Here is a 19,992-nt window from a genome sequence, read left to right as displayed (position 1 = left end):
GGTGTAGTTGTGCACTACGTTGTTGTAGGGCTTTTGCAGCGGGGTGTTCTCAGCAGGCGGCCCTCCTCTATTTCCACAGGTTCGTGGTCCATGGCCATGGAAGGAGAGCTCGCTGGCGTTGAGGCCAATTCAGCCATGCACAGACTGCCACAGACTGCAACTCTGCATCCAACTCTGCGGCCGCTCTGCGGCTGAGTTAGGTTTTTATGGGTCCACCCACAAAATGAAAGGCTGGAAACTGTAGAGAGAATCCGGTCTCTGGGAGGAATGGAGTGACTGCCACAGACTGCAACTCTGCAGCCACTCCTATTTGACGGTTCCATGTAATAATGTCGATACAAAAGTCTAGCCATGCAAAAATATCACCGAAAAATTGCCGTTTTTTGTGGCGACATTATTGCATGGAACATTGCCCCTGTCCCCATATATATGGTCACCCAAATAATATCGCCACGACATTTTCCCGGCGATATTATTTACGGCGACCATATATATGGGGATAATATTACCTGATACCTATTTGACCTATGCACTCAACCGCACATCCCTTCATTCCAGAAACGGTCAAAAAGCAGGTGCTTCCCACCCGTCTCTTGAGCCATAACAACCCTTCAGTAACCCACTCATCCCTGCACCCCTTTTTATATACTCCCAGTGACCTGAAGTGGCAGGAGTCATTCTGGATCATACCAAGTCAAGTGTGGCCGCACCCATCTTACCCTATCAGGTCAGGGCTCTTAAACCTTTTCCACCTGACCTTCAGATATCTCATCCAATCATGTGTAAGGACAACAATTTTCGCCCAATAAGGCCACTGCACTTAATTACCTTTTTCCTGTGGACCTGCCTGTAGCTCACCCAACCGTGTCTATGGTGGTAGAACCCAACTTCAAACAAGTCAGAGTGCATAACCCCCTTCGGCTTCCTGAACCTCCTCAAGATACCCTACCTCTATGCCTCCATATTCCATTGAGACCATCCATATCACTCTGACCCACGCTTGGCAATCCCATCGCTTTATGTACTGGGCCAATTGATTAAATAGTCCTTCCCAGACCACCATAAGATGAATACATTCCCTACTACCCAACCACCCCTGCTTAACCTCTGTCTCACTTAACAATCGACAAACACCTGCTGACAATACTTGCCACCCAGGTCCCCCTCAACAGAGGTCCTGCTTAGCCTCTAACAACCCAACAACCTTTCAATGATGTACCAACAGGCTGGTCTTGCAATGCCCCCTCAAATATGTGCAAGAATGCTTGCCACGCAGGACATCTGAATCGGGCAATGACCTCACTACGGCCACCCTCGACCCACCAGCTCACCGAATCACTCAAGGACAAATGCATCCCTACCAACCAGTCCTCTCTGGAATAGGGCTTCGGCTCAAAAACCTTCAGGGTTTAATGATCAAACAACCCTTGCCACGATGGCTTAATCTCTTAATCCAGGGTTCTGACACTTGTGACCACCCTATGTTGTGGACCGTCATCCTATGGTCCCTCACTGTTAAGGCTGGCTAGGGCTGATGGGAACTGTAGTTTAAAACAGTTCCCCTCCATGCCGAGTCTCAGGGACTACTACCAATGAACAAGTTTCTTACCCGTGGTAATGTTCTTTCGAATGGATGCTCCTCCCACGTATTTCTCATCTTTGATACATCCAAGTCTGCTTGCAGCTTGCTTCAGAAAATATTTAAATAGGGTCGAGCATCGTGCAGCTTCGAGTCTTGGTCTTTGACAGCCTCCGTAGCGTCCCTCGTGGTGTCCACGCCAGTATATGATGCACACGCGCTGACCGTTACCTCAGTTCTAGTTTTTTCCTCCTTTAATTTGCATGCTGTGTCACAGGAGGAGACCATCTTGACGTTGCAAGAAAGGAAGGTGTAAGACACGGAAATTCTAGGCAAGCGAGAGGGGATGGATGGGAGGACGATGAGGATTACATGGGAGGAACATCCAGTCGAAGGAACGTTGCCAGGGGTAAGAAACGGATTGTGTCCTCCCACATATTCCTCATCTTTGATAGACTCCCAAAGAAGTTTGACTTAGGAGATAGGTGCTGAGAATGTACTTTCTTGTTTATATTATGGAGGACAGCTTTGCCAAAGTTGGCCTCCTCTCCTGATAAAGAGTCTATGCAGTAAAATATACTGAAAGTATGAAGGGACGACTAGGTTGCCACTCTTCAAATGTCCTGCACAGGCACTCTTCTTTCTAGAGCCGAGGAAGCAGCCACCCTTCTAGTGGAATGCGACCTCAAACCTTCAGGTGAATCTTTGCCTGCCAGAGAGTAGCATTCTGTTACACACATGACAATCCATGTGACCGTCAAGCCTAATCTTTGACCAATGTAATCAACAAAGAGCTAGTCATCTTGGCACATGAAAGCCATTTGATCGTTCCGAGCTGGTTGTGTAATGTAGTAAATTAGTACCCTTTTTGGGTCCAGACAATGTAGTCTCTCCTCCTCTTTTGATGGATGAGGAGGTGTATAAAAAGGTGATAACCCGATAGGTTGTGCAAGGTGAAACTCTGACACCACGTTCCGAAGGAAAGATGATCAAATTCTTAGAACTATCTTGTTCTTGGAAAGGGATGTGAAAGGTGTTTTGGAAGAAAGGGCTTGTAGCTCACTAACCCTACGGGCAGATGTGATAGCTACTAACAAGGCTGTTTTCATGGTGAGCATCCTTAAAAGACATGAATGCAAGGGCTCAAATGGAGCTCCCATAAGACATTTTAGTACTAGGTTCAAGTCCCATAATGGCACACTGAAGGGAGTAGGCAGAAATACATTTGTTAGGCCCTTAAGAAATTGTACCACAATTGTCATCTTGAAGTACGATCCCTCCTCTGGAGATCTTTCAAAGATTGACAGAGCCGCTAAGTAGCCCTTCACCGTGGCCACTTGCACCCCAGAATGGGTCAAGTGAAGGAAGAAAGATAGAACATGGGGAAGTTTATATGTGAAAGGGTCAAGTTTCTTTTGCCTACACCAGCTGCGAAACCTATTCCAATGGCAGTGGTACAGGGACTTAGTTGCTAGGCAAAAGCAACACCGCCATGACGTCTTCTGGAAGGTCCCAATCCTTATATCTCAGCCTTTCAGACACCAGGCAGGAAGATTGAGAGTCTGGGTGCAGAATGTGACCTCCCTCTTGCGAGAGTAGGTCCTCTCTTTAGAGAAGACGAATTGGAGGGCCGATATCCATTTCCAGAAGGTCTTCGTACTATGTTCTCCTGGCCCAATCCGGAGCAATAAGGATCATGGTTTTCCCGAACTTCCTCAACATTATGATGCAATGAGAAATGACGGGGACTGGTGTGGACTCCTACAGAAGTGGAAACTCCACCACAGATGCATCCCCCAGAGCTCCTCTTTGGGGAAATTCCCTAGAGCAGAATGGCCTGCACTTCCGATTGACACTGGTTGCGAACAGATCCACTTGAGGGGTTCTCCAAAGGGCAAAGATCTCCAGAAGGACTTCCTGATCTAGCTCCCACTTGTGGGAGATTGTGCACTGCCTGCTCAGAGCGTCCACCACTGTGTTTTCTTTTCTGTCTAGGTGACCTGCGTGAAGAGTTATTCTTTCTCTCAGTGCCCAGAGCTGCATTGCCTCTCTGCACAGGGGCGGTGACCCTGCGCCCCCTCTCTTGTTGAGGTAGTGCATGGCCACTGTGTTGTCCGTCATTGTCAGGATACGTCTCCCTCGTGTTGAGGGCAGGAAGACCATCAGAGCTAATCTGATTGCCCTAAACTCTGAAAGGTTGATATGGAGTCTGGAGTCCGACTGAGACCAGTGTCCGCTTACTGAAAGATCTTTCATGTGGGCTCCCCATCCTGTGAAGGAGGTGTCTGTCACAACTGTCATCTCCGGCCATGGTTGCCAAAAGGGTTCTCTCATCACATTGTCCCGGCTGGCCCTCCACAGGAGATCCTGAGCGACCTTTGTCGGGACCTGGAGAGAGGGTTCATCATTCTGCTGGACAATTGAGACCACTGGGATCTGTGAGCCCGCTAAAAGGATCTCATTCTCAGACGAGCTTCTGGCACCAGAAAAATGCAGGATGCCATTAGGCCAAGCAACCTTAGGAAGTCGTAGGCCGGGAGATGCTGGCAATCTGAAACTCTGAACCATCTGTAAATGATGTTGAGGCCCTAACTCGGGTGGCGAAGCTTTTTCCGAGGCTGAATCCAGGACTGCTCCAATAAATTGTAGCTTCTGTGACAATGTTAAGTGGGACTTATTCAAAGTTCAGGGAGAAGCCCAGCTTGTGAAGGAAGTGGCAGGTGCAACTGAGATGTGCCTGAGACTGTACTGTAGAACACGCCCTGATCAACCAGTCATCCAGGTAGAGGTAGATGTGAACCTCTTCCCTCTTTAGGCTCGTGGCCACCACTGTAATAATCTTGGTGAAGACCCTGGGATCTGAGGTGAGCCCGAATAGCAGAACCCAAAACTGATAATTAGAACCACCAACTGCAAACCTAAGGTACTTTTTGTGCTTCTGATGTATGGGCTCAGGAAAGTAAGCATCCTGAAGGTCCAATTATACTAACCAATCCTGGAGCCGAAGGGCCTGAAGGATCTGCGAAAGAGTTACCATCTTGAACTTGTCCTTCCTGAGGAACTTGTTCAAGCATCTCAAGTCCAAAAGAGGTCACACTCCTCTGTCCTTCTTAGGAATAAGGAAGTACGGAGAAACCATGGTTTCTCTCCGCTGCAGGTACCATCTCTATGGCAGCTTTCTCCAACACAATGAGAATCTCCTGTTGGAGGAGCGGATCTGGAACCAGAGAAGATCTGGCTTTTGGGGTACAAGCTAGAGGCTTCTTCAGAAACAGGAGACAGTAACCATCTTCTACCGTTTGCAACACCCACGCGTCCGAAGTTACGCTTTGCAAACTCCGGAGATGATATGACAGTTTGTCTCCTACCATAGACTTCTGGGTGAGGGCGAGGGCGAGTGTTGCACGGGAAGTTCTAACTCCTCTGCCTCCATGAGGCTCTCTCCTCTGACCCCTTTGCGAGAACTGTCCTCTTCATCTATAGTTATCTATCTAATAGTAACGAAAAGGACATCCTCTTTATCCTTGACCTGAAGGTTGAGGTTGTCTGATTGCCGCCCCTAACAATTTAGCTGCAGTTCTAGAAGCCTGCAACTTCTCCAGACTATCATCTGCCTTTTCTCCAGATAGAAAGATTCCATCAAAAGCATGTCAAGTAATCGTGCCTGGACCTCCGCAGAAAATCCTGATTTTCTAAGCCATGACATGCGCCTAATGACAGTACTGGCCGCCATGGACCTACTTACTGAATCCACTGTATCCAGGCTGGACTGTAAAGACTGCCTCATAGCATCTTTTCCATCTTGCACTAGGCTTAAAAAGCCTTCCCTTTCCTCATCCTCTGGAATATGTTCTGCTGCAAGGGCAGCTACACCCCAAAGGGTGTGTGTTTTTAGCCAAGGTGCTTGTAGCATTGGCCGATTTTAGTGTCATGCTCCCTGCACTAAACACTCGCTTTCCCAAAGAGTCAACTTTTCTGTCTTCTTTATCTGCATGAGCAGAAGGATACGCTGCAGACTTAGAGGAAACTGATGCTGCTTGAACAGCCAGGCTTTCTGGTGTAGGATGCCTGTTCAGAAAAGGAGGGTCCACAGAAGCGGTTCTGTATTTTTTGTTGAGTTTGTTTACAGTGGGAACAGAATCTGGCTTCAGCCAATTTCCCATAACCCTTTCTTTTAAAGCAGCATGGAATGGTAGCACAGCCTCCTTAACTGTACCATTGTCTAAGATATCAGTGAGGTCATCAGTCTCGATAGTAGCTGCGGGTTTAGACCACCTCAGACATTCAGCCACTTTACAAATGACAGATCTGTAAGAAGGATCAGCAAATCCAGTCACCCTCTGGGTTACCAAATTCAGCCTCCGGAGATGTTTCCCAGCTGCTGGTTCCTTTAAAGGTTTCCACCAGATTCTGCATTTTGGACTCTAGAGAAATGAGTTCTTCTGGAACATTTGGTGTCCCAAACTCATACCGAAAAGCGGCTTGATCCTCCTCTTCATCTTCCTCGAAGATGGACCCTATTTGCCGGAAGAAATCCACTCGAGGCATGGGTTTGAATGACTTGGTCGGTTCAACAGTGGGCTTTACAGATTTCGGAGGCAGTGAGTGCCCTGATGATGTCGAAGGCATCGAGGGCTTCGAAGACTTCCTCGAAGCGGTTAGTGAATACGCTGACGGTTTAACATGCTTTGATGGATTCACGTGGATAACATGCCTCGAAGACTCAGGTGATAAGCTTGACGACTTTGATACCTTCAAAGAAGGCTTCCAAATCAGATATAAAGGCTTCGAGGGGGTTGACACAGCCTTTTTCTTATGTCTCGAAGAAGACTCCTTTGACTTGAACCGAGGAACCTCTCATTCTTGGCTCTGAGGCACGCAAGAATGAGACACACAAGACTCCATGCTGGTCTTGCCAGATGCTGAGGGATGGCTTTGTTTCCCTGACTCCCTGAGAGGGATACTCGGAGGATCTTGCCTCTGGAAAACACCAAGCATTTTTAAGCAAAGGCTTTCCCATTCCATAGGAGTCAAAGTTTTCTTTGGGAACGAAACTTTTTCGGAAGAGGTAGACGACGATGACGAGGACTTATGAAGCTGTTTCTTCCTCTTCTTATGAGAAGAGGACGAGTGTCATGAAATGGACCTTGATCGTCTCCAATGTTTCAGACGTTTTCTCTTGGGGAAAACATCTCTCGCTCTGGAGGACGATTTCCTTTTGGATGGCTTAACGGCTGGAGTTTCGGGAGAGGGCTTACCAGCATCGACTTCCCCCTTCCTTTCCTGCAAGGCCTTGACAGTCATAGATTGACATGAGCAACAGTCGTCCACCTTGTGGCCTGTCCCCAAACACAACAGACAGATGAAGTGAGGGTCTGTCATGGACATTTTTGCCCAACAGTCTGCACACCATTTGAAACCTGTCTTCAGTAAATTACTTAATTGAAGAAACAAACGCAATTGAAATTTCGCTGAGGCGAGTATCTCTGTGAAGTGCTCACAATGCGGAAAAGACGGAACTGAAGTAATGTTCAGCGCGCGTGCTTCATATACTGGCGTCGATGTCACGAGGGGCTGCACGTCGCTCGACCCTATGAAAAAAAAAGTCCAAATCAAGCTGCCAGCAGCCTTGGATATATGCAAGATGAGGAATACGTGGGAGGACACAATCCATTTGAAATATATTTTATTTACCAGGGCAGTCAAGGCCCCTGTGTTAATACACACTAAGCTGAGATCTGCACCTGGGTGCATTCAGGGAAGTCAATTGGGCATGGACCTCACTGTGGCTCAGCCAACCTGCTTGCTTTAAGGTACCACCAAACTATCCCACAGCCTGGCACAGTGGGAACTGCAATACACCGGCTTCACATCCACAGGTGGCACCTGGCTTAGTGAGTCACATATCTCCCAGGGGCCACTCAGTATCAGCCCTGTTCTGTGGGCAGTACCAGCCAGGGATAGCCACATTGCCAATGTATTGTATCCCTAGCCTGGAATTCTCAAAGTGTGTACACAGTGTGCAATGCTATTGGTTACCCAGAACCAGCACATGCAGTAAACACTTTGATGACTGCCATTACGGTGAACTGGATGCGGACCACCCCTCCATCTTCCACCACTCACTTCTCTTAACTTCAGCCCCTTACAGGGTTACGATGCCACTAGTGACTGACACAGCGAGCCCCCACCCAACATTGCAACCTGGCATGTTGCCCCCTCAAGTGGTGGTGAAGGGATGGACCGCCACTGCCTCGCTGGGCCATGAAACTCATCATGCAATGGCCTGTTGATGCCTGTGTAAGCCAAGCAAGCACGTGGTGACCTTCATATCAGCCTGCAGTGCACCTATAAAATGTCATGCACCCTGCAGTGTCTGGCCAGGGCCCCTTGAAATCCCAAATCTGGCGTCCACTACGGGGCCACACCAATGGCAGATGAGTACATTACAAATTACTTGTAAGAGATCGGCGTGGCATGGGGTGCAGTGCCAGGCTTGGGGTTGGGGTACAGTTTGTCCTGTTGTTATGGTTGGGTTTGGGGCTATGATTCTATTAGGACTGTGATTAAGGTTGAGTTTGGGGTTGGAGTCAAGGGAGGGCTCGAGAGGTTATGTTTATGTTTATTTTTATTGAGTTTATATAGCGCTTTACACCAAAGCGCTTTACAGAATAACAACAGGTACAGTAATGAATGAAGCATAATTTACAAATATGAAACAAACCAGTGATACAGTATTTAGAACAATTTACACAGAGGAGGGAGGGGGAAGGAGGGAGGGTAAGGGGGGGACGTCGGGTGACCTCCAACGCACTAAGGTGGTTGCGGTATCAAAATTGGGGTTATCGGGGGGAGAGGGACAGGGTGGGGAAGGGAAGGGGGGGCAGGCATGTGAGGGGGAGAGAGGTAGGGAAGGAGAGTCAGGGGGGGAGTGAAGAAGAAGGGCTTTGAGGGAGGAGCGGAAGGATGAGTAGGTAGGGGAGGAGCGGATAGAGAGAGGTAGGGAGTTCCAATGGAGGGGGGCCAAGAGTTGGAAGGAGCGGAATCGCGAGGAGGCACAAGGGGCTGGGGGTACAGCAAGAAGGTGGAGATCAGCTGAGGGAGAGAGAGGGAGGGAGAGTAAAATGAGAGGAGGGAGGCAAGATGTGGGGGGCGAGGTCGTGGAGAGATTTGTAGACAAGGCATAGGAATTGGAATTTCAGTTGTGAGACGAAGGGGAGCCAGCAGAGTTTAGAGAGTGAGGTAGAGATAAAGTCTTGAGGGCCGAGAAGACATAGAGTACGGATCGAGGAGTGGTAGATGGATTTTTAGGGGAGTCAGGTGAACGACAGAGAGTCCAAAGAGAAGAGAGGAGCAGTAGAAGAGGCGGGAGAAAATAAGGGAGAAGATTAGGAGTTCAGAAGCGTGAAAGGTGAGGGAGGAGCGGATCTTACGGATGTTGAAGAGGTGGGGCTGACATGCACGAGAGGTTAGGGATATGTGGTTAGAGAAGGAGAGAGAGGAGTCAATATGGAGGCCAAGGTTGCGGGCGTGGGTCAAGATGGGGAGATTAGAAGGAGGAAAGTGGATGAAGGGGGGAGGGGAAGGTCAGAGAGTATTGGGAGGGAAGAAAAGCACTTCAGTCTTGTCAGTGTTGAGGGAAAGAACATGGAATGACATCCAATTTTTTATGGCCGTAAGGCAGGTAGAGAGAGTGTGGTGGTGGTCAGAGGTGAAGGAAGAGAAGGAGAGAAAGAGTTGGGTATCATCCACATAGAAGTGGTGGGAGATGCCGAAAGAAGAGATGATGGTGGCAGGAAGGGAGGTATAGAGAGAGAAAAGGAAAGGTACAAGTACGGAGCCCTGGGGAATGCCATAGTTCAGGGGGAAGTTGGAGGCGGTGCGGCTGCCCCAGGAGACAGTAAAGGATCGGTTGGAGAGGTAAGAGGAGAGTCAGGAGAGGACAGAGCCTTTGAAGCCGAAGGAGGACAGAGTGCTAAGAAATAGAGGGTGATCTACAGTGTCAAAGGCTGCTGAGAGGTCAAGGAGGATGAGAATTGAGGATTGCTTAGCGTAGGGAGCGTAGAGGTGAGAATTAGGTACATAGGTGAGAGCCGTCTCAGTGGAGTGTTTAGGGCGGAAACCAGATTGAGAACAGTAAACCAGGTACTGTTCCATTTTGCATTAGGGTTAGCTGCTGGCAGTAAGATTTGTCTTAGAGTTTGGTTTTGGGGTTAGAGTTTTGGTTAGGCTTAGATTTTGGGTTAAGGGTTCGTTTTAGGGTTAGGTTATGGATAGAGGTAACTGCTCAAATTATGGTTTAGGGTTAAATTAGAGTGTCTTATTTGGTTTAGGTTAGGGGTCAAATTGGGGTTAGAGTTAAGGATGGGTTTAGGGTTAGGATTAGGGTGGAGTTAGGGTTAGGTTTAGGCGTAGGATTAGGGTGGGGGTTCGGATTAGGTTTAGAGTTAGGATTAGGGTGAGGGTAAGATTAGGGCTAGGCTTTGGGATAGGGTCAGTGGTTAGGATTAGGGTTAGGGTTAGGGTGGGGGTTAGGTTTAGGGTTAGGGTAGGGGTTAGGTTTAGGGTGAGTTTTCAGGTTATGTTTAGGGTTAGGATTAGGGTGGGGATTCGGGTTAGGTTTAGGTTTAGGGTGGGGTTTCGGGTTAGGTTTAGGGTGGGGTTTCGGGTTAGGTTTAGGGCTAGGATTAGGATTAGGGTGGGGGTTCGGGTTAGGTTTAGGGTTAGGATTACGGTGAGGGTAAGATTAGGGTTAGACCTTGGGATAGGGTCGGTGGTTAGGGTTAGGATTAGGGTTAGGGTTAGGGTTAGGGTGGGGGTTAGGGTAAGGGGGGGTTAGGGTTAGGGTGGGGGTTAGGGTAAGGGGGGGTTAGGGTAAGGTTTAGGGATAGGATTAGGGTGAGGGTTAGGATTAGGGTGGGGTTTCGGGTTAGGTTTAGGGTTAGGGTTAGGGTGTTAGGGTTAAGATTAGGGTGAGGGTAAGATTAGGGCTAGGCCTTGGGATAGGATCAGCAGTTGGTTAAAGTGTTGGACCTTACACTGACTCTCCCTTTGGACTGTGCAGGTGGTTTTTTAAAGACCTGGGCAGGAAGGATGCAGAGCGGCGTCTGCTGGCCCCCGGGAACATGAGGGGCTCCTACCTAATTCGCGAAAGTGAGACCTCCAAAGGTGAGACATGCGAGAGTGAGAAAAGAGACGGTTGGCAACAGAAGGGAAGAAGCGTAAGAGTGAGTGAGACTGAAGAGGAAAAGGTGTGTGGCAGGGAGGCGAGCTGGGAAAGTCAGAGAGTAGAAGGGGGGGCACATGGGGGTGAAACCTGTATGGATTAAATATTGAAGGAGTGGCCCAAAGGAAAGGAGTGCTTGTGAGAGCAACACCTGTGACTGTGAGACAGGATAAGAGGGTGCATGCATGAGACAACCGAAATGGAGACCGGTAAGAGTGCAAACTGCGGAGCATGGCAAAAGAAGGAGAGAGCTACCAGAGTGAAGCAGCAGAAGGGGGTGCATGTGAGTGTGACAGGAGAAGGGGGTGTCAAAGTGAGGCCTGTGAGATGTAAAAAACAGAAGGGGAGGCATGTGAGGGAGAGACAACAGGTGAGGCCAGTGAGGGAGAGACAACAGGTGAGACCTGTGAGAGAGAGAGACAACAAGTGAGGCCTGTGAGGGAGAGACAACAGGTGAGACGTGTGAGGGAGAGACAACAGGTGAGACCTGTGTGAGAGAGAGACAACAAGTGAGGCCTGTGAGGGAGAGACAACAGGTGAGACGTGAGGGAGAGAGACAACAGGTGAGACGTGTGAGGGAGAGACAACAGGTGAGGCCAGTGAGGGAGAGATAACAGGTGAGACGTGTGAGGGAGAGAGAGACAACAGGTGAGGCCTGTGAGGGAGAGACAACAGGTGAGATGTGAGGGAGAGAGACAACAGGTGAGACCTGTGAGAGAGAGAGACAACAGGTGAGGCCTGTGAGGGAGAGACATCAGGTGAGACGTGTGAGGGAGAGACAACAGGGGAGGCCAGTGAGGGAGAGACAACAGGTGAGATGTGTGAGGGAGAGACAACAGGTGAGACATGAGGGAGAGAGACAACAGGTGAGACGTGTGAGGGAGAGACAACAGGTGAGGCCAGTGAGGGAGAGATAACAGGTGAGACGTGTGAGGGAGAGACAACAGGTGAGACGTGAGGGAGAGAGACAACAGGTGAGACCTGTGAGAGAGAGAGACAACAGGTGAGGCCTGTGAGGGAGAGACAACAGGTGAGACGTGTGAGGGAGAGACAACAGGTGAGGCCAGTGAGGGAGAGACAACAGGTGAGACGTGAGGGAGAGAGACAACAGGTGAGGCCTGTGAGGGAGAGACAACAGGTGAGACGTTTGAGGGAGAGACAACAGGTGAGACGTGTGAGGGAGAGACAACACGTGAGACGTGAGGGAGAGAGACAACAGATGATACCTGTGAGGGAGAGACAACAGAAGGGAACGAATGTGAGAGAGACAACAGGCGAGACATGTGAGGGAGAGACAACAGAAGAGGAAGCATGTGAAAGAGAACAGGTGAGACCTGTAAAGGAGAGATAACAGGTGAGACCTGTGAGGAAGAGACAACAGGTGAGGCCTGTGAGGGAGAGACAACAGGTGAGACGTGTGAGGGAGAGACAACAGGTGAGACGTGAGGGAGAGAGACAACAGGTGAGACCTGTGAGAGAGAGACAACAGGTGAGACCTGTGAGGGAGAGACAACAGGTGAGACATGTGAGGGAGAGACAACAGGTGAGACCTGTGAGAGAGAGAGACAACAGGTGGGCCTGTGAGGGAGAAACAACAGGTGAGACCTGTGAGAGAGAGAGAGAGAGAGAGAGACAACAGGTGAGGCCTGTGAGGGAGAGACAACAGGTGAGACGTGTGAGGGAGAGACAACAGGTGAGATGTGAGGGAGAGAGACAACAGGTGAGACCTGTGAGAGAGAGAGACAACAGGTGAGGCCTGTGAGGGAGAGACAACAGGTGAGACGTGTGAGGGAGAGACAACAGGTGAGACCTGCGAGGGAGAGAGAGAACAGGTGACACCTGCGAGGGAGAGAGACAACAGTTGAGACCTGCGAGGGAGAGAGACAACAGGTGAGACCTGTGAGAGAGAGAAAACAAGGGAAGGCATATGAGAGTGAAATAAAAGAAGCGAAGGCCTACATGAGTGAGTCATAGGAAGGAGGCACATGTGAGTGAAACAACATAAGAGGGGGTGTTAGGCAGAAACCTGTGCAGTTCCCTCTGGGACCACTGCAAAAGATTTAGGACTACAGGCGTTTGGCGGTGAACCCACTTGGTAGCAGTCTGCACCACACAGATTCACTGTTGGTAGCTGTGGCTGAGCAGTCAGACCTCTCTCAAGAAAAGTTGAGCAGTATGTGGAGTATACAACATAGGGCAATTCTTCACAGCAAGACAAGCAAACACGCAACGAGGCTTAGTGTAAAGATATTAAGGTATTTATTTATAACAAAACATCTACGAAAAACACTATAGCAAATTCACGGCAAACAAATCAAACACAATTACTCTACGAAGCAGAAAACGATCAATCCCCCTAGCAATACTTCGACAACTCTAGGTTCTACCGGTACCACTTATTTTCAGACAGAGGTGTATACCTCAACCCAGATGACACTCAAATATTAGTTAGGACGGGAGAGAAAAAGATAGGCAGGTCATGAAGTCAACACAGTTCAATCCTAGCGGATAAAATGCAAGGCAGGAAGGCAAGAATCACAATAGATCGTAAAGCTCAGAGGCCAGGCCCACTCGGAGAGAGGCAAGGCGCGATGTCCCAAAAAGTCTCTAGCGGAGGTGCATTCAAGTCTTTATAGCAAATTGTTATCGGCAGATTGAACCAGTTCAGAACAAATAAATGAGAAAAGCTTGGAGGCGACCCAACGGAACGGAGAGGATTAAGACACCTCACTCGAACCGATCGAAAGGGAAGCCAGGCGGACACGGTACCTTGTTGTGGAGGGCAGCTCAGGCGGGGGCAGTTGTTCCTGGTGGTGGATGCACGTCGGGTCTTGGCCAAGAGTAGAGATGATCTCGTCGTCGAAGAATGTGAAGTCCGGTGCACCACCAGGGAAGAGACCAGCCGCCGAGTGCTCCGTCACAAGGCACCACCTTTTGGTCGCGGTTCAGGGGTAGTGGCTACCCGGTTGCCGAGGTGCGCTGCACGGGCAATTCGACCACTGCGTCCTGAGGCGAATAAAAAGCAAAGGGGACTGGTTGTTCCCACCAGTCAGGGGAAGGGACTCTCCGGCAGGGAGATCTCCTCTGTCATCGGGAAGTGGTGAGTCGGTTCCGCAGGGCTCCATCGGAGGTGTCGCCATGCAGGTCGGCCCAGCGTTACCCTCATCGGATTCTTAGGTCCTGTGGCGACTTCTGAAGATCCAGTCCCAAAAGCCCTGCTTTTATGCAGAAAACCCCCATTCATTCAGCCTAGCTGTCAATCAACACATGCTAAGTGGTGAGCGGGAAGGCTCACCACTTGGGCCAATCACTCCAGAGTGCGACCGGAGTTGGCAAGGCAACTCGGTCCAGGGTGCCTAAACCCCCTCCCACACCCCTGTGGTAACCCAGACAGAATGGCACCACTTTGGAGGGTCTCTGTACAGAGCCCGCCAAAAGTGGAACAAAGGGCTCGACCTTTGGTTTAGGAGTCACAGAGACGAACACAGACTCCATTTTACAAACCGAGTTCTGGCAGAAAATACCATACGATAAACTTATTTAAGATAAGTTAAAAGTTTCAATCTCCAACAATGGGACGAATCCCATAGGGTTATGTTCGGGGTCGAACATAACAAGTAGTTTCCACTGCCACCAGCCAAAACTCGACGAGGGGGGACGGGACAGTGCCCCCTCGAGTAACAGATCCAAGAGTGATCGAATTACCCCTACTAGTACGTCCACAAGAAGATGGTTTGTACTAGTTCTGTTAGTAAATTTAGGTCTAGTAAAGCCAATGGTGACTTTACATGCCCGGGGAGACAGTAGTCAGTCCCCGGGTATGGAGTCTATGGTGGGGGTCCGCTAGGACGCCCCGGTATTACGGCACCTAGGGTGCGGTGTAACACACATAGAAAAACATATGAGACCCTATGGAGTAAAAGACCCCATAGCCCATAGAACACATTGGCATTCAAAGGAATTACACACATTCATGTCCAAGAGTGGGAGGAAAAGAGTCTCACTCTTGGCAGGATGGAAAAAAACAAACTCCAGAAATCCAGCAAAGCTGCTGGGGGACTCACTAGGTTAGGAAATTCAGCCTAAACAGAGAATTCTCCCTAACAGGGGGCATTGGTGTGTGAGAGAGAAACAGGCGAGCCCTATGAGAGTGCGAGAAAGAGAAGATGAAATTGGCATCGCTATGCTAGAGAAAGACTAAAGTGAGACATGAGAGGCGCGTGTGAGGCTGTCTCTGGGAGTGAGATCATGGGAAGGAACTGAGGGGCACAGAGAGGGGTGTCGAATCTGTGTGCGCTGCAGCACTCGTGATCTTCTCACTTTCCACCGATGTTTCTCCCTCCCCCTTCCCCCACCTCAGGTTCTTACTCACTGTCGGTCAGGGACCTGGATGAGGCCCAGGGGGAGGTAGTGAAGCACTACAAGATCCGTAACATGGACAACGGTGGCTACTACATCTCCCCACGCATCGCCTTCGACAGCCTGCATCAGCTGGTGGAGCATTACACAAGTGAGTGTCTGTCCACGCGGAGCTTCTCCTCCCTGCCTCCAGCCAGTTCCCGGCATAGCCTAAGGCCCCCTCCCACTCCCTGCCATGCTCCTATCTCTGTTCCCTCTCCTGAACATCATGGCTGCTAGCCATGCTCCCATCTCGGCCTATTGGCTCATAGACACCCTTCCACTCCCCTGCCATGCTCCCATCTCTGTTCCCTGTCCTGCACATCCTGACTCCCAGCCATGCTCCCATCACCTCAGCCTATTGGCGCATAGGCCACTCCCACACCCCTGCCATGCTCCCATCTCAGCTTATTGGCTTCTAGGCCCCCTCCCACTCCCCTGCCATGCTCCCATCTCAGCCTATTGGCTCATAGGCCCCCTCCCACTCCCCTGCCATGCTCCCATCTCAGCTTATTGGCTTATAGGCCCCCTCCCACTCCCTGCCATGCTCCTATCTCTGTTCCCTCTCCTGCACATTCTGGCTGCCAGCCATGCTCCATTCACAGCCTATTGGCTCATAGACACCCTTCCACTCCCCTGCCATGCTCCCATCTCTGTTCCCTGTCCTGCACATCCTGACTCCCAGCCATGCTCCCATCACCCCAGCCTATTGGCGCATAGGCCCCTCCCACTCCCCTGCTATGCTCCCATCTCAGCCTATTGGCTCATAGGCCCCCTCCCACTCCCCAGTCATGTTCCCATCATCTCAGTCTATTTGCTCATATGCCCCCTCCCACTCCCCTGCCATGCTCCCATCCCAGCCTATTGGCTTATAGGCCCCCTTTCACTCCCCTGCCATGCTCCCGCCTCCGTTCCCTCTCCTGCACGTCCTGATCGCCAGCCATGCTTCCATCCCAGCGTATCGGCTTATAGGCCCCCTCCCACTCTCCTGCCATGCTCCCATCTCAGCCTATTGGCGTATAGGCCCCCTTCCACTACCATGCCATGATCCCACCTATGTTGCCTCTCCTGCACATCCTGGCTGCCAGCCGTGCTCCCATCTCAGCCTACTGGCTTATAGGCCCCCTTAGACTCCCCAGCCATGTTCCCATCATCTCAGACTATTGACTCATAGGTCCCCTTCCACTCCCCTGCCATGCTCCCATCTCAGCCTACTGGCTTATAGGCCCCCCTACACTCCCCAGCCATGTTCCCATCATCTCAGTCTATTGGCTCATAGGACCCCTTCCACTCCCCTGCCATGATCCCATGTCTGTTCCCTCTCCTACACATCCTGACTGCCAGCCATGCTCCCATCCCAGCCTATTGGATTATAGGCCCCTTCCACTCCCCTGCCATGCTCCCATCTCTGTTCCCTGTCCTGCACATCCTGACTCCCAGCCATGCTCCCATCACCTCAGCCTATTGGCGCATAGGCCACTCCCACACCCCTGCCATGCTCCCATCTCAGCTTATTGGCTTCTAGGCCCCCTCCCACTCCCCTGCCATGCTCCCATCTCAGCCTATTGGCTCATAGGCCCCCTCCCACTCCCCTGCCATGCTCCCATCTCAGCTTATTGGCTTATAGGCCCCCTCCCACTCCCTGCCATGCTCCTATCTCTGTTCCCTCTCCTGCACATTCTGGCTGCCAGCCATGCTCCATTCACAGCCTATTGGCTCATAGACACCCTTCCACTCCCCTGCCATGCTCCCATCTCTGTTCCCTGTCCTGCACATCCTGACTCCCAGCCATGCTCCCATCACCCCAGCCTATTGGCGCATAGGCCCCTCCCACTCCCCTGCTATGCTCCCATCTCAGCCTATTGGCTCATAGGCCCCTTCCCACTCCCCAGTCATGTTCCCATCATCTCAGTCTATTGGCTCATATGCCCCCTCCCACTCCCCTGCCATGCTCCCATCCCAGCCTATTGGCTTATAGGCCCCCTTTCACTCCCCTGCCATGCTCCCGCCTCCGTTCCCTCTCCTGCACGTCCTGATCGCCAGCCATGCTTCCATCCCAGCGTATCGGCTTATAGGCCCCCTCCCACTCTCCTGCCATGCTCCCATCTCAGCCTATTGGCGTATAGGCCCCCTTCCACTACCATGCCATGATCCCACCTATGTTGCCTCTCCTGCACATCCTGGCTGCCAGCCGTGCTCCCATCTCAGCCTACTGGCTTATAGGCCCCCTTAGACTCCCCAGCCATGTTCCCATCATCTCAGACTATTGACTCATAGGTCCCCTTCCACTCCCCTGCCATGCTCCCATCTCAGCCTACTGGCTTATAGGCCCCCCTACACTCCCCAGCCATGTTCCCATCATCTCAGTCTATTGGCTCATAGGACCCCTTCCACTCCCCTGCCATGATCCCATGTCTGTTCCCTCTCCTACACATCCTGACTGCCAGCCATGCTCCCATCCCAGCCTATTGGATTATAGGCCCCTTACACTCCTCTGCCATGCTCCCATCTCCGTTCCCTCTCCTGCACGTCCTGATTGCCAGCCATGTTCCCATCTCAGCCTATTATTGGCTTATAGGCCCCCTCCTACTCACCTGCCATGCTCCCACCTCCGTTCCCTCTCCTGCACGTCCTGATTGCTTGCCATGTTCCCATCTCAGCCTATTGATTTATAGGCCCCCTGCCACTCCTCTGCCATGCTCCCACCTCCGTTCCCTCTCCTGCACATCCTGATTTCCAGCCATGCTCCCATCTCAGCCTATTGGTTTATAGGCCCCCTCCCACTCCTCTGCCATGCTCCCACCTCCGTTCCCTCTCCTGCACATCCTGACTGCCAGTCATGCTTCCATCCCAGCCCATCGGCGTATAGGCCCTTAGCACTCCTCTGCCATGCTCCCACCTCCATTCCCTCTCCTGCACATCCTGATTGCCAGCCATGCTTCCATCTCAGCCTATTGGCGTATAAGCTCCCTTCCACTCCCCTGCCATGCTCCCACCTCCGTTCCCTCTCCTGAACGCCCTGATTGCCAGCCATGTTCCTATCTCAGCCTATTGGCTTATAGGCCCCTCCCACGCCAAGCTCCCATCTCCGTTCCCTCTCCTGAACGCCCTGATTGCTAGCCATGTTCCCATCTCAGCCTATTGGCTTATAGGCCCCTCCCACGCCATGCTCCCATCTCCGTTACCTCTCCTGAACGCCCTGATTGCCAGCCATGCTCCCATCTCAGCCTATTGGCTCATAGGCCCCTCCCACTCCCTTGCCATGCTCCCATCTCCGTTCCCTCTCCTGAACGCCCTGATTGCCAGCCATGTTCCTGTGTCACCTTTCTCGCATATACACCCTCTTCCAATCTCCTGGTGACCCATTCTCGTATCTCTTCCACAGAGGACATGGACGGGCTGTGCACACGCCTCACTGAGCACTGCCAGAGCCAGAAGCCACAGAAGCCCTGGTGGCAGGACGAGTGGGAGATCCCCAGGCAGAACCTGAAGCTGGTGGTCAAGCTTGGAGCCGGGCAGTTCGGGGAGGTGTGGAAAGGTGCGGCCAGGCTCCTCCAGGAAGGCCAAGCAATAGCAGTCATGACATGGTGTCAGCAGCTGATGCCTGGTCCACTAGGGAACATCAGAACCTCAGGGTATCTCAGGGCCACTTAGGGTAGCGCATGAAATCTCACAGTAGCGTATGACTACTCACGTAGGTTGAGATAACTTGCAACCGCTCATGCGTGGCCGCCCAGGGCAGCACAGGGCGACTCAGACACCCCAAAATATCATGTCCATATTAACCAATGCAGCACATGACAACTGAGGCCAGCTCAAGGCATGTCTTGGCAATTTAGGAATAAGCTAAGCAACTGGGAACAGCTTGAAGTAGTTAATTATACCCCATAGCAGTTCATGACAACTCTGGTAAACTCTGGATAATTCTGGGAAGCTCAGGACAACTATGAGAATCTCACGGTATCTCTGAGAAGGTCAGCATAATTCTGGGCAGCTCGGGATATCTCCGGGAAGCTCAAGATAACAATGTGAAGCTCAGGATAACAATGAGAATCTCACGATAACCCTGCGACGCTCAGCATAATTCTGGGCAGTTTAGGATAACTCTGAGAAGCTCAGAATAACAATGAGAAGCTCAGGATAACAATGAGAATCTCGACATAATTTGGGGCAGCTCAGGAGTACTCGTGTAGGTTAAGATAACTTGCAACGGCTCAAGCGGGGACACCCAGGGGAACTCAGAACACCCCAGAATGTCCTCAATATCCCCAGCGAGCTAAGCGTGACTCATGATGACTCGGTGCTATTCAGATTAACCCATGCAGCACATGACAACTGAAGCCAGCTCAAGGCATGTCTTGGCAATTTAGGAATACTTTAAGCAACTGAGAACAACTTGAAGTAGCTCATTATACCTCATAACAGATTATGACAACTCTGGTAAACTCCGGATAATACTGAATAGCACAGGATAACTCTGGGATGCTCATGTTAATTCTGGAAAGCTTGGCATAATTCCGGGAAGCTCATGATAACTCTGAGAAGCTCTGCATAATTCTGGGCAGCTCAGGATAACTCTAGTAAGCTCATGATAATGCTGCAAAGCTCATCATACTTCTGGGCAGCTCAGTGGAACTATGAGAAGCTTGTGATCACTATGAGAAGCTCTGCATACTTCTGGGCAGCTCAGAGTAACTATGAGAAGCTTGTGATCACTATGAGAAGCTCAGCATACTTCCGGGCTGCTCAGTGGAACTATGAGAAGCTTGTGATCACTATGAGAAGCTCT

General features: G+C 51.0%; 1 protein-coding gene across 1 annotated transcript in view; it reads left to right on the top strand.

Moving 5' to 3' along the window:
* LCK (LCK proto-oncogene, Src family tyrosine kinase) overlaps window positions 1–19,992 on the top strand; it is a 544,660-nt gene that overhangs the window by 298,211 nt on the left and 226,457 nt on the right. Inside the window, exons 6-8 of the mRNA XM_069622474.1 lie at window positions 10,644–10,747; window positions 15,166–15,315; window positions 18,589–18,741. Of these exons, the coding sequence (XP_069478575.1) occupies window positions 10,644–10,747; window positions 15,166–15,315; window positions 18,589–18,741 (407 nt within the window). The remainder of the gene's footprint in view (window positions 1–10,643; window positions 10,748–15,165; window positions 15,316–18,588; window positions 18,742–19,992) is intronic.

The sequence above is a fragment of the Ambystoma mexicanum genome, chromosome 11 (assembly GCF_040938575.1).
Source record: "Ambystoma mexicanum isolate Mex_15411 chromosome 11, UKY_AmexF1_1, whole genome shotgun sequence".
Taxonomy (NCBI): domain Eukaryota; kingdom Metazoa; phylum Chordata; class Amphibia; order Caudata; family Ambystomatidae; genus Ambystoma; species Ambystoma mexicanum.
The sequence above is the reverse complement of the archived record's forward strand: the minus strand, read 5'-3'. Positions and strand labels throughout refer to the sequence as shown.